At 36.2% G+C, this 12,735-nt stretch overlaps 1 protein-coding gene across 2 annotated transcripts in view; it reads left to right on the plus strand.

Annotated features, from left to right (window-relative positions):
• The window catches only part of DARS1 (aspartyl-tRNA synthetase 1), a 41,461-nt gene extending 29,170 nt beyond the window's left edge, over positions 1–12,291 (plus strand). For both annotated transcript variants that reach the window (XM_074910650.1, XM_074910649.1), the window contains 9 exons: positions 1,947–2,058; positions 4,065–4,199; positions 5,391–5,538; positions 6,474–6,620; positions 7,893–7,935; positions 8,601–8,681; positions 9,304–9,415; positions 10,281–10,352; positions 12,067–12,291. In XM_074910650.1, the coding sequence (XP_074766751.1) occupies positions 1,947–2,058; positions 4,065–4,199; positions 5,391–5,538; positions 6,474–6,620; positions 7,893–7,935; positions 8,601–8,681; positions 9,304–9,415; positions 10,281–10,352; positions 12,067–12,158 (942 nt within the window). In that variant the 3' untranslated portion in view covers positions 12,159–12,291. The remainder of the gene's footprint in view (positions 1–1,946; positions 2,059–4,064; positions 4,200–5,390; positions 5,539–6,473; positions 6,621–7,892; positions 7,936–8,600; positions 8,682–9,303; positions 9,416–10,280; positions 10,353–12,066) is intronic.
• The last annotated feature ends 444 nt before the right edge of the window (positions 12,292–12,735 follow it).

Below are 12,735 nucleotides of genomic sequence, written 5' to 3' on the forward strand. Positions count from 1 at the left end.
AGCATAATTTATCATTATAGATGGGATTAGGAAGACAAGAGCCTTTGCTCTGCATCCTTACTAAAGCCAGGAGGAGTTGCCACCTGACAAATTATTGTTAATGGAGAACTGTGTTAGTTATTGACTGACTCTCTTTCTGTGCACACTTTTAGGTCAGACCAAGTAATTGCTTTCAGATTGGGTTTAGCAACCATTTTTCTTTTTCCTAGTGTATGACTTAGGACTGCATTCTTACCTGCTCTGGCATGCAACTGGTGTTGGTTCATCAGAAGAGCAGAGGAGGCACTGTTACTATCCTGCTTTAAGTAAATGTTACACATTTTGTCTCTTAGCATTTTTGGAAATTTGTCTAGTTTATCAAAAACTGTGTTGGTAAACCCAAATGTGATTGTTTAAGTTGTCATCTCTTGGGCAATGTCTTTCACTTCTAAGTAGGAGATGGTTAAGGAAAAAAAAATCCCTTTGAATCATCCCAATGCTTTGATGTAACAGTGCCAAATTATGCCCAGAACTCAGGCAAAAGTCTTAGCATATGTCTATTCTGGGAGACCCATGTAAAAAAGGTGAAAAAGTTTGAGGGTACTTTTGTAACTGTTGCTCAAAACCTCATTTCCTTCATTTTGAAAGTAGTGGGAGTAGCAGCTGTGGTTAATGCTATCAGACAGTGAGAGCTGCTAGCTATTATTTACTAGTCTGAACCACTTACCCTCTTGAGATATTTTATCGGTCAGCTAAAATTGCGAATAACTCCAAATTACTACAGATCTGCAGTATTATTACAGTTTTCTCTTTTGGTTTTGCAGTGAAGTGATATCTTTATCTTGCAGAGGTGATGGATGTAGCTTTATTTCAATGTATCTACTGACTGATTGTCTAAATTTGGGTGCTTATATAATTTGTTTTGGTTGGGGGGTGTTTTGTTTTGTGGTTTGGTAGAAGTCATGTGAAAAAGCCCACAAGGCTGCTCTTACCCTAACTGAAAAGTTAGGTACCTTTCAGAAAGCAGAAGTAAACAGTGCTATGACGCAGATTGTCGTAAAGAACTGTTCTCTTAGTTGTTTGCAAGAATTCGTTAGGTTTTTTATATGCTTCTAGGCTTCTAACTGTCAGGTCTTAAATGCTGCGAGCACAAAATCAGATATGGGTTCAGTGTTGACGTACTGCAGTGTTTTCAGCGTTTGCTAAGGGTTTTTTTTTTTCTTCACACTAAAGCCCAAGAGTGTTACAGGAACACTTGGTGTAGGTATTTGTTAGCTTAAGTAGCATAACTGCATCATGTACATAAACAAGAAGATGATGATGGTGAATTCAGCTAAATCTACTTTTGTTTTCAGCTAAATGTGCTTTTGAAGTAAATTTTGAAAAGACAGCAGAACTGCAGTTCATATGATCGGGTGTTGCGTGGACTGCTTTAAATGCTAGGAGTTTAGACCATGGTTTTGGGATGGGTTGTACATGGTTAACAACTGGCTGTGTTTTTCACATAAAAAACATTGTATTCAGTAGCCTTTAATAGACTCAAAACATTTCTCCCCTTACGTATTGAGGGCTGTGCTTTTATCATGCACTTTTTATCATGCAGCTGTTCTGGTTCAGTGTGCTGAAGGCTTTTTAATAGGTTTAGTGTTTTTATTCAATTTCTTATTATAAAGCCTGTATTTGCAGAAGCTCATCTCATAAATCAGTGATTCTTTAAATGTAGAATTGACCGTAGTGCCTCCTTTATAACTGAATATGCAATAAATTGGAATGAGTAGTTTCTCTTGTTTCCTTTGCTGTTTCTTTTTGTGTAATAAACAATTATCAATTTGCACTTTTCTCTGTTTAGGCAAATACTAATAATCAAGTGTTCCTAAGAGAAGAGATTCATCCTTCCAGCTGTCCAGAAAAAGAACAGAGTCAGGAAAAACTAACTTAGGATTCATTATTTTATCTTCTTCTTATAGACCTCCACTAGTCAGGCAATCTTCTGCCTTCAGTCTGGTATTTGTCAGCTTTTCCGAGAAACTCTTATTCGCAAGGGATTTGTGGAAATTCAGACTCCCAAAATAATTTCAGGTATTGTATATGTGATCCAGCAGCCACAGGTCTGCTTCTTTTACAGTTGCTCAGCATACCTATCTGCCAAAAATTTAGTTAAGTTTCTATTTGAAAAAGATAAAGCTCAATTTCTAATTTAGATGTAACATAGCAAACTTCTTCTAGCAGGTATCACAGTTGTCCTTTACTCTCCTGAATTCAGATGATAAAAGAATGACAAGACAAATACTATATATACCTGATTTATGTACTCTACAGTGCATTTAAAGTTTTAATTTGTTTAAATACAGGAGTCTGATCATATGCATTGTTTTTCAAATCAGTGTTCTCAGTGTTGAGCAGTGCCAGTTCCATTCCCAGTATCAAAAACACCCCACTCTAATTTAGATTAAAAGCAGCTTCCATCATAAAGCACTTACAACAAACATATGATATAAAAGATGATGCCATTATATACAGTACTTACTTCTTTAGCAATGAGCATGTGGCTGAATGGAAGCGGTAGATCATTCTGAAAGTGTGGCACAACAGCTTCAGACCGACTGAGAGTCTGGAAATCTAGATTTTGATTCTAGTACAGTTGTTGAACTGCTGTATTGTTTTTAAAAGTCCAATTACTTGATTTACTGATGGATGTTTTTTCTTCCATCTTATTGGTGTTCTTTGAGGTTTAGTTGGTGTCACTAAGACATATGGAATGGAAAACGTAGGGTACAATATTTGTATTCTCATTGTATGTGCATTCATTAGATGCATACATTTTGCTCACTGAATTTTATATTTCTCTATATTTTTGAAGACAGCTCTTGATTGAGATAAAAAAGGGCTTTTTAACAAAATACATGCAAGCAACTATTCCTTCAACATGGAAAGTGTTGTTGAACTATAAGATTAGATAACTTTTTTCCTACAGACAGTTGAAACAGTGTGAAGTACTAAAGACTCCCAAGTAGTTTATTTACATAGGACCTTTGAGGAAGTGTGCTATTCTTACTGTGCAGTGTACCATTGAAAGCAAGCAAGCAAGCATCCCATTGTTTGAATGAGATCATATTTTGTAAAAATAACTAAGTTAAGTTGCTGCAATCCTACTAAACTTCAAATATAAATATCATAGCTGTTCTAAGGTTTGAGATTTTAAAAGTTGCCTGTATTCAAAAATAACTGTAAATATTCACCGAAACCATTTTAGTGAGAGTAGTGGGAATGAAGGAAAAGAAACATTAATCTCAGTGGAATGGTTAGTAACAATAATAATAATAATAATAATAATAATAATTAGTACTTTACTAAGAGTTATCTTAACATTAGAATTTTAAAAGATTATTAACTAATATTTACTTTGGCATGCTTTTCTTAGCAAGTTAGGCAACTAGAACTCTCATATCTATCACACACTGGGAAATGGAAGGGTAAAGTGACTCAGCTGATAGTTTTGGTAGGCAGTTTGCAGTAAGGGATTCAAATGCATGTGTTCTTGGTTCCTGTTCTCTCAAGGTAACCTATGGAAACCGTCTCTAACTGAGAAGAAGCTTTATACCTTTGGCAGATGTCCTCTGGTAAATCTAGTTTTGACTCTTGAGAGATATTTATGCCTTCAGCTCGAGAGGATGGTCCTGGCAAAACAGGATATGCACTTTCATCTCAGCCTCTACAGTTAACTCCTGGAAGCCTATGTCACTGATAAAGATTGGTTTCCACAGAAATGTTGGGCCGCAAGTAGGTGTGGTGGTACAAGCATGCATTCTCTGCTGTTCTTACCCTAAGGTGAAGGGCAGCTGGGAATAGTAACATTTTAAACTACCCCAAATAAGTTTGGAGAGTTGCAAGGCAGTGTGTGACAGCGCTGAGCTGCAAAACTTCCCTTAGCATTATTGGATGCAAATACATCTTTTTCCTCTAATACGCTTTAAAGAAAAATCTCCTTCTGATCTCTAAATGTGAGACCAATTGTCTATCATTCTACCTCTGATTTATTTTTTACATTTTTATTTTAATAATTATTGCAAGCACTTGCTTTTCAGCTGCCAGTGAAGGAGGAGCCAATGTGTTTACTGTATCATACTTCAAAAGCAGTGCCTACCTGGCTCAGTCCCCACAGCTGTACAAGCAGATGTGTATATGTGCTGACTTCGAGAAGGTTTTTTGTGTTGGGCCAGGTAAGAAGTGTGTTGGTTTATCCAAAGTGTGAAGTGTGCAGTGGTGGCTTTTAGCAGACATGGTACAGTTAACACACACAAACTGAAAGCTTTGAATGGTTTCACTTAATGTAGTTTCACTTACCAAACACAAATTTCAGTTGGGGTGACTAATGAGAGTAAAGTTGACAGAAAAGTTGCTGGAACAAAACTAAAATGCTGAAATAAGGGTGGAGTACTCTTCTTTGGTGCCTGCTATTCTGTGAGGAGAAAGAATAGAGTTGCATTGGAAACTGATAATATGATGAAGTTAGTAAAACATGAAACAACACTGTGATTACTGAAGTCATAGTTTCCTATTAACCATGCCGAGTAGTTGCCTAGTTGCCTTTAGTTGCCCAGTAGTAAGCAGTTAAAATAGGCAAGCTAGGTTTTATGTACTTCAGATTGCATATTAACATACACTTATCCCTTGCTTTTGTATATGTACCAAACAACTTTATTTAGAAAATCTGTGCTTTTAATGTGCTGTCAGTAAATACTAAAAAGTTAATAATTTCCAGTCTCATGCTCTCTCTTTCTCAAAGGCTGATACGACATGGCCTCTTTAGGTGGTAATGTTCTAATTTTTTCTCTTAAGACATCAAAGATGGGTTTAAAGGTAGATAAGCTGGAGAGATTGGAAAAAAGTCAGTAACAGCTTATAAAATAAAGATGCAAGTAATTCAGAACATCTTAAATTTCTTGTTAATTACTATCAAATTAGTCATGGTTTATAGGAAGATGTGTTTAAATTAGGCCCATATATCTGAAAAAAAACCCAAACCAGAACACACACACATGCACAAGTCCATTTCCTCTGAAAAAGGCAGTTTTCAAATCTGAAAGTTCTTGTGTGCATGAAAGCTTGTCTGTTTTTACTACTTCTGCCTGTTGGTCTAACAAGAGATAATGCCTCTCTACAATTCTTGTCTGTCTTGTAGCTGTGGTGCTCAAAGGATACAGTAATGCTGTCACTGTTGTTATAAATGATGCTCTGAGGCACCTAGTTTTCTTCTTGTTTTTCAGTGAGAATTGTCATGTCTAACAACAGCATTGTCTGCCTGAGTCAAATGCTGACGTGATTGATTGATTGATTGATTGTCAGTGTTATTTTTCAAAATGGAATGATAATTTCAGGTCAGTTAGAATTTCTGTTGTTTAATTTTCCAGTGTTTAGAGCTGAGGACTCCAATACACACAGACACCTGACTGAGTTTGTTGGTCTTGATATTGAAATGGCTTTTAACTATCACTATCATGAAGTGATAGATGAGATTGCAGATACCTTGGTGCAGATATTCAAGGGACTTCAGGAAAGGTAATGAGAGCATTTGCCATTTCATGAGCAACTTTGTTTGAGATCTCTTGCACAGTGATATGAAATGAATGAGCATTTTATCCTCAGCTTGTCAGATAATCATTACTAATCTGATTTACAACAAAACTTCAAACATTTTTGCTTCGCTCTTAACTGTTTCTTCGTGCCTGACTTTTAAAGTTCACTCAAGCCATAGGCCAGTAAACCGTCTATTTTTAGCCCGAGTTGCATCTCCTAGAGTATGGTAGCTCGCACAAAGAAAACTTGTTGATTACTGTTGAATGGACTTCCCAACAGAAATGATCCATCGTTAATTGAAAACATCCTTATTTTTGTGCCACTGCAGGTAGACTGATAGTTCAATTTGCAATTAATCTTAATATTTAATATCTAATAAAGCTTTTCTGAATAAAATTTATTGTAACAGCCTGTATCTCTGCCATGAAAGCAGCAAATTATTTTCCATTATTCACATTCTAACTCGTTAAAAAGCCAGGCCAGAAGTTTAAGAAGTGGTTTTCATTTGCTTACAAATTAGACCATCTTGCTAGCGGAAATGCAGATCTTTTCATCTGTCTAGGAGGAAATTTCTCTTTTATATTTGAAACAGTATATTACTCAAATCAAAGAAGAACCCAGGTAAATATTACAAATCAAAGGGATGATTTCTCAATGTCTTTACTGTGAAAATTTGTCCTAGTCAATTATTTCTTACAAAAGGAATAAATCAGAAGTAATAGTAAAATATTAACATGTGTATCATTAGGATTGTACAGAATTTTTCCAGAAGTGTCTTTAAAATAGTTTTTTATGTTGCAAGAGGGACCTCTTGTGGCAAAATTGTATTGTATTTGCAAAATCATTACTGGATGCAAGAAGAGTACATTTCTTGATTGTTTTGTATTTTGCTTCTGTTCTTGTTTCCTCATATACAGATTTCAAACTGAAATTCAGACAGTGAACAAACAGTTTCCGTGTGAGCCATTTAAGTTTTTGGAGCCAACTCTGAGGCTGGAATACCGTGAAGCTGTGGCCATGCTTAGAGAGGCTGGTGTTGAGATGGGTGATGAAGAAGATCTGAGGTATTTTGGCAGTACACAGATGTGTCGGAGTCTTGTGAAAGTGGTAGTAAAGTGTCAGTTTTGTGCTGTGCAACTGGCAGCCCTCAAGAAGGAACCACAAGCTTTTAGAGAAATAAACAGTACTCATGTCCAGATCTCTTGACAAAGAAACGAATGAGTACGAAAATAGTCTTCTTTTAATGTAGACTATACATACAAACTGAAATTCAAAAGAATGTAACTTGAAACATAAAGTGAGAGTAACTCAAACCTTCTAAGGAGAAAGAAGCATTTGTTTTTCTAGTAATTGCAGTTCTTCATGTGAATTGGCACGTCTTTGAATAGGATTACAAGAGGTAATGGCCTCAAGTTGTGCCAGGGAAGGTTTAGACTGGGTATTTGGAAGTATTTCTTTCCAGATGGGGTTGTTGGGCGTTGGAATGGGCTGCCCAGGGAGGTGGTGGAGTCCCCATCCCTGGAGGGGTTTAAGAGTCAGGTTGACACAGTGCCAAGGAATATGGTGCAGTTGGGAACTGTCAGTGTTAGGTTAGTAGTTGGACTAGGTGATCTTCAGGTCTTTTCCAACCTAGATGATTCAATGACTCTATGATTAAACAAAAATATTCTTCAGTCTTAAGGTCTTTCTTTTCAGTAGCACCTTCCCATTTCTTCTTTCTGCCTCTGAGGAAAATGATTAAGCAGTCATGACTGCATTCCCATTGATTTACTGAAAGATGGGTTTAATTAAGTGATATACAAACTTTTCTAGAGACTCTTGATAAAGTAAAACATTTCTGTTCTTTTTCGTAGGATAATGTGTGATTTTTACAGTTAAAGAATCTATGTGTCAAAGAAGGTTAAACAATCTGTGTGTTCAATCATAAGAGTTTGATAGAGCAAAGTCATTTCCTCAGCAGCTGCTTATGGTGTTTCTCACTTACTGTGCCTAAGAAGAAATGGCTGCACAAGGTATATGCCAATAGGAAAAAGAGTTCACAGTTCCTCAGTAATCAGAATGTGGTGACTGGGAAGTAATTACATTGAGCAAGAATATCTTTAGGTATAAGTTAATTTAAGGATTTCTAGAACCAATATAAAATATTTAGGAACAGAAATATATATACTTTATTTCTGAAATTTCTGTCTGCACAATCCAAAACATTTAGAAACAAGTACTAAATTTTCTAAAGGGCAGGGTACAGCCGATCTGTCACTTGAAATCTTTTTAGCTTTATGAAATATATAATCAGTACAAGTTTAAATCACTTAATTAATTGTGATAATCTTTTTCAGCACACCTAATGAAAAGCTCCTGGGACGCCTGGTAAAGGAAAAGGTAACAATTATTTTAGAATACATAAATTTGTCATTGAATCTGAAACCTGATGTCATGGTCATTGGGTTGGTACAAATGCCTCCTTCATGTAAAACATGTTTTTACACAGTGATTGAGAATACAATATCTCAGAACATGCAGAAGTTGTGAAGCGTTTAGGATTATCATAAGAATTTTTTAATTGACTGCATTCCCATTTGCTGCTGCTTATTTAATCTACTGACAGTCTTGTCTTCATCATTAATAAGCTGTTTCAAACCGTTTATTTCTATCATCTGTTATACTGAGTACACCAAAAAAAAAAGGATAGTATGTTCCAAAACCAGTTCTTATGATAATTAAAAAAACCCCAACAAACCAGATTGTAACTAAATCTATAGAAGAAGATGAGATCTTTGGCAAAAAAATAAGTACCTGTTACTACAGCAAGACATTTTACTGCTAAACGTTTGCAAGTTTACACTAGAAGTAGTATTGGAAAACTGAAAAATAATACACCACTTTCATTGATAACTACTATTTTTTTAAGAGAATGCTGTCAAATTTGTGGAAAGTTATTGGGAGATTTTTTTTATTCAAAGTTTCACTGTTTGTGTCTTCCTCATGTAATTTGTTCTTCACATCGTTTTCTCCAGTACTAACTGTTTTAAATTACCTTCTTTTAGTATGACACAGACTTCTATATTCTTGATAAATATCCTCTTGCCGTGAGGCCTTTTTATACAATGCCAGACCCAGTAAACCCTGTAAGTAAAATTCTTTGTTGTTGTCAGTGGGGTTTTTTTGTAGTTTAAATTACTCTGTGTAGGGATAACTTGACAAAATAAAGTATATTTATAGGATCTTGTTGTTATAATTAAAATTCCGGTAACAAGATCAGGTCATGTTACATGACTCGGAAAATGTTTATAGTTACTATTCACTGGTGAAAACATATGAGAAAGAAAGAAATCTAGCTAACATTGGGAGAGCTTTATGAAGAGATCTCCATAGTCAGAGCACTGCTGCCATCACTGAAGAGAGGCAACAGACACTTTAACAGAAAATATGCTTTTTTACATTGTTAGAAATTGCCCAGTTTATTCCTAAATCCAGGGTAAATATCATTAGAGCATCTTTTGCTGGGATAACTACATGCAAGTGTAATGGTTTTTCAAAGGGTGTGTGGATGAACTTTGGTTTTCTAAATCAACTCCAGTCTAATGAGAGGGAGCCAAAGGGCTGTAATTCCTGGGCAGACTCCAAACACACTGCAGTCTTACTGCACAACTTTGGATACCCTAAGTGAAGTTACTGAGAGGTGCATATTTGCCACCTAAGAATGGAGCAACTGTAGGTAGGAAATAAACTCATCTTTGTTTTTTTCAGAAAAACTCAAACTCTTACGATATGTTCATGAGAGGGGAAGAGATCTTGTCTGGAGCTCAGAGAATTCACGATCCTCAGCTGCTGACAGAAAGAGCCCAGCATCATGGAATCGGTAACAAGTCAAATAACATGAAGCTGAATTTAAAAGAATCTAAATCATGATTGTTTTTTTTTCTTTAGAGGAAGAATTTGGGGCAGAATTTTTTTATATGGCAGTAGTGCTAAAGTCACAACACTGTTCAATTCTTAATCCCTCCTATTCTGTTTAAACACCTTGATGGAAAGGAATTGTTTCCAAGGATTTTAGAGAGAATGTAATGCAGAAAATACCTTCAACAGAATAAGGGTAGACAAACCAGTCTCATTCAGTCGTGCCTCTCTAGTCCCACAACCTTTTTATAGAGCAGTCCAGCAGAGTCTTGGTTGGCTGTCCTTTTTAAATCTTGAACTGAGTGAAAATAAGAAGTGTACACTGGTGAAATTTAAAAAAAAAAAAAAAAAAGACTCAGCAGGGACCAAACCAGCTGATAGTAAAAGGGTAAAAGAGTAAATTACGTGAAGATCAGGAGTAAAATCTAAATTAAAATTAGGCTTTCAGTGAATGACAAAGTGAAGTGCCAGGTGGGCAACAGCAAAAATGGAGTAGCTTCCACTGTAGCAAGATGGAAAAATAGTTGCTAATTCTCACTGAAGTTTATTCAAGAAGTCACCATTTTCCATAATTACAGTGAACAGTTGGGCCTAGGTCTTAATTCCAGAATTTCTTCCCTAACGAAGTTATTAAAAAAATTATAAAAAAATATAGTCAGAATTTCTAGATAGTCCTGGACAATTTATATGTTTAATAAGTAAAACCCCACCATTAGTTTTTAAGTTAAATTGGTAAATTTTTTGTAGTGTTTGAAGTCCTCTAGTCACTTGTATGTTTAGCTTGGGGTTCATTAAGCAGGTGAGAAACATATCTTTTTCCTCTCTAGATTTGGAGAAAATAAAGGCTTATATTGATTCCTTTCGTTTTGGTGCACCTCCCCATGCAGGTGGTGGAATAGGTAAGTATCTGTATTTTATTTTGTTCTGTTTTAGCCTGAGCTTAATTTAAACTGCTCAGTCTCAAGAAGAGTTCAGTGTAAAATTCAGAATAGTAGCCTTGTTAGGTAAATGTTTGGGGCTGTTTATCCTGGAGAATTTAATGAGAGAAGCTAAAACATAAGGATCATCACAAAATAAATAGGCAAAATATTAATGGCACAGTCTGGCAAGTTTAAAAAGTAGGTGATCACAAGAAAAAAATGCCAGTTAGCCAGACACATCACTTTCAAATTTGACCAATGAGGAGTATTTAAGGAAGCAAGAAAATACTGTATTATGTATGGATTTGTCACAGCCTACAAATAGCAGAAGCCACTGCTCTGTTAGTGCATTTGAAGCTGTTCTGCAGTGCAGAGAGATAAGTGATTGCTTGTGTCTTATTCAGTGATTTGACTGAATATCACTGATGGGTTTGGCTGGTGCTAATTGTTTCTGCAAAGGTATTGAGGCTTTGTGTTTTGGGTGTGAGTATTTTACATGTTAAAATGAAAAAAGATAGGTTTTAGTCATCTTAACGATAACAATTTGCAGTTACGCACCTTGGTTTTATTAGCAGGGTGAAATATGTTCATGCATGTGGAAATAGGACACTTTGTAGGTCGTGATCAATAAACATAATGATTTCTTTAATTCAGTTTTTCTGCCTTTGCCTTACTTCTGTAAAGTATATTTGGTACATTCTTAGCATGTTCTCAGAATAACTTCCTACGTAGGCCTTCAGAAAACGCGTTAGATCTGCGATATGCTATTGAGACAACGGTTTTGAAATCACTACAAGATGTCAGCGTCGATGATCATGCAGTACTTGTGAGCAGAGAAGATGCAGCGTTGCAGATGGTCCAAAATCATTTAGGCTAGTCAGAACTAACATCAAGGAAGCTGAAGCTACTTCTGCGGAGCAAATGCTCCTCGTGGCATATCGCAGAGGTCAGGTCAAGTACCGGCCAAACAGGAGGTGCTGTGGGTATTAACACTGGTTTCTAGCTGTTTCAGAAACTTTAGCGTAGGAGGGCAGTGGGTGACAACTAGTATCCATCTGGGTTTCATCTCGGCATGGCTGGGGTGCACATGGAGCCCCACGGGTTGGGAAGCCCTTCCATGTTCCACACTACACACATAACCTCTAGGGTTTCGGGAAGAAAGAACACAATGACCAGTGAAATGTTTATTATAAAGATATCAGCAGATAGTTCCTTGGGTACACATTGCTGAATCTACATTTTTGTACTGTAGAAGGTTTGGGATAAACTTCCCCAACTGCATGGTTTTACTGTAATTGCTTACAGCACTTCACATTTTTTACTCTGAAGCTGTTAAGACTGTTTTGGACTATCCTTCTGTTACAGAACTCCTGGTTACCTCCCTCCCATTTCAATTTTCTACACCATCTTTCTGGGAAGTCCGAGGTGATCCAGAGCAGGGTCGAGTCTCTAGTACCATTGCTTATTGATACACGTTGCAGAGGAAGTCTGTGTCGTGGCAGAAGGCACTGCCTGTAAAATCCCTCATTTCTGGTTCCAGCTTCGTTCTGCAGTGAGACGTGCTAACACCTACACCTCAGTCTTTGGTCACACCACACTGTGAGCCTGGCTGGAGCTATAAAGTACCTTTAGCTTACTAAGAGTTTTAAGCAAATGACTGGCTATGCTGATGGGTTTTTTTCATTTGTTGTAGGGCTGGAAAGAGTAACTATGCTGTACCTAGGGCTGCATAATGTTCGTCAGACCTCCATGTTCCCGCGGGATCCCAAACGACTGACACCCTGATCTGAGCTGCTTTTGAAAGTTTGAGATGATTTGCCCTGCAAATACGATACAATTGCAAGCATATTTCCTGCTATTGATGAACCTGTATTGATTTGAGCATTATACTGTGCAATAAAAAAAAAAAATAATCTCATTTACTGAAGTGCCACAATAATTTTTTTTATCCTTAGCTGTTTATTTAAAAGAAAATATTTTAACAGATCAAGACTCTTTGTATTGGCAACTGTACACATTTTTAATGAAAATGTGATACTTCGAGTTAGTATTCTAGTGTCACATTAAATTGTATCATGTTTCTAAACATTTTAATAAATTATGCAATAAAAATTCTGCATTTTTAACTGATGTCAGAAAGATGGAATATTCTGAAGTACAGAACTGGCTCAAAGCTAAAATAACTGGATGCTTGCAATTTAAAAATCAGGAGGAAACCAGACAATTGTTAATTTACATGAGCGTCAGATAGAGAAGTAGGTGAGAAGAACATTATTAACAAAAAGTCTTCATATGAAATTGTGAAAATAGATTGCAATAAATCTCTCAAAGTAAATTAGATACAATATATGTCTTTCTGTTT

This window comes from Athene noctua, chromosome 7, assembly GCF_965140245.1.
Source record: "Athene noctua chromosome 7, bAthNoc1.hap1.1, whole genome shotgun sequence".
NCBI classification, from domain to species: Eukaryota; Metazoa; Chordata; class Aves; order Strigiformes; family Strigidae; genus Athene; species Athene noctua.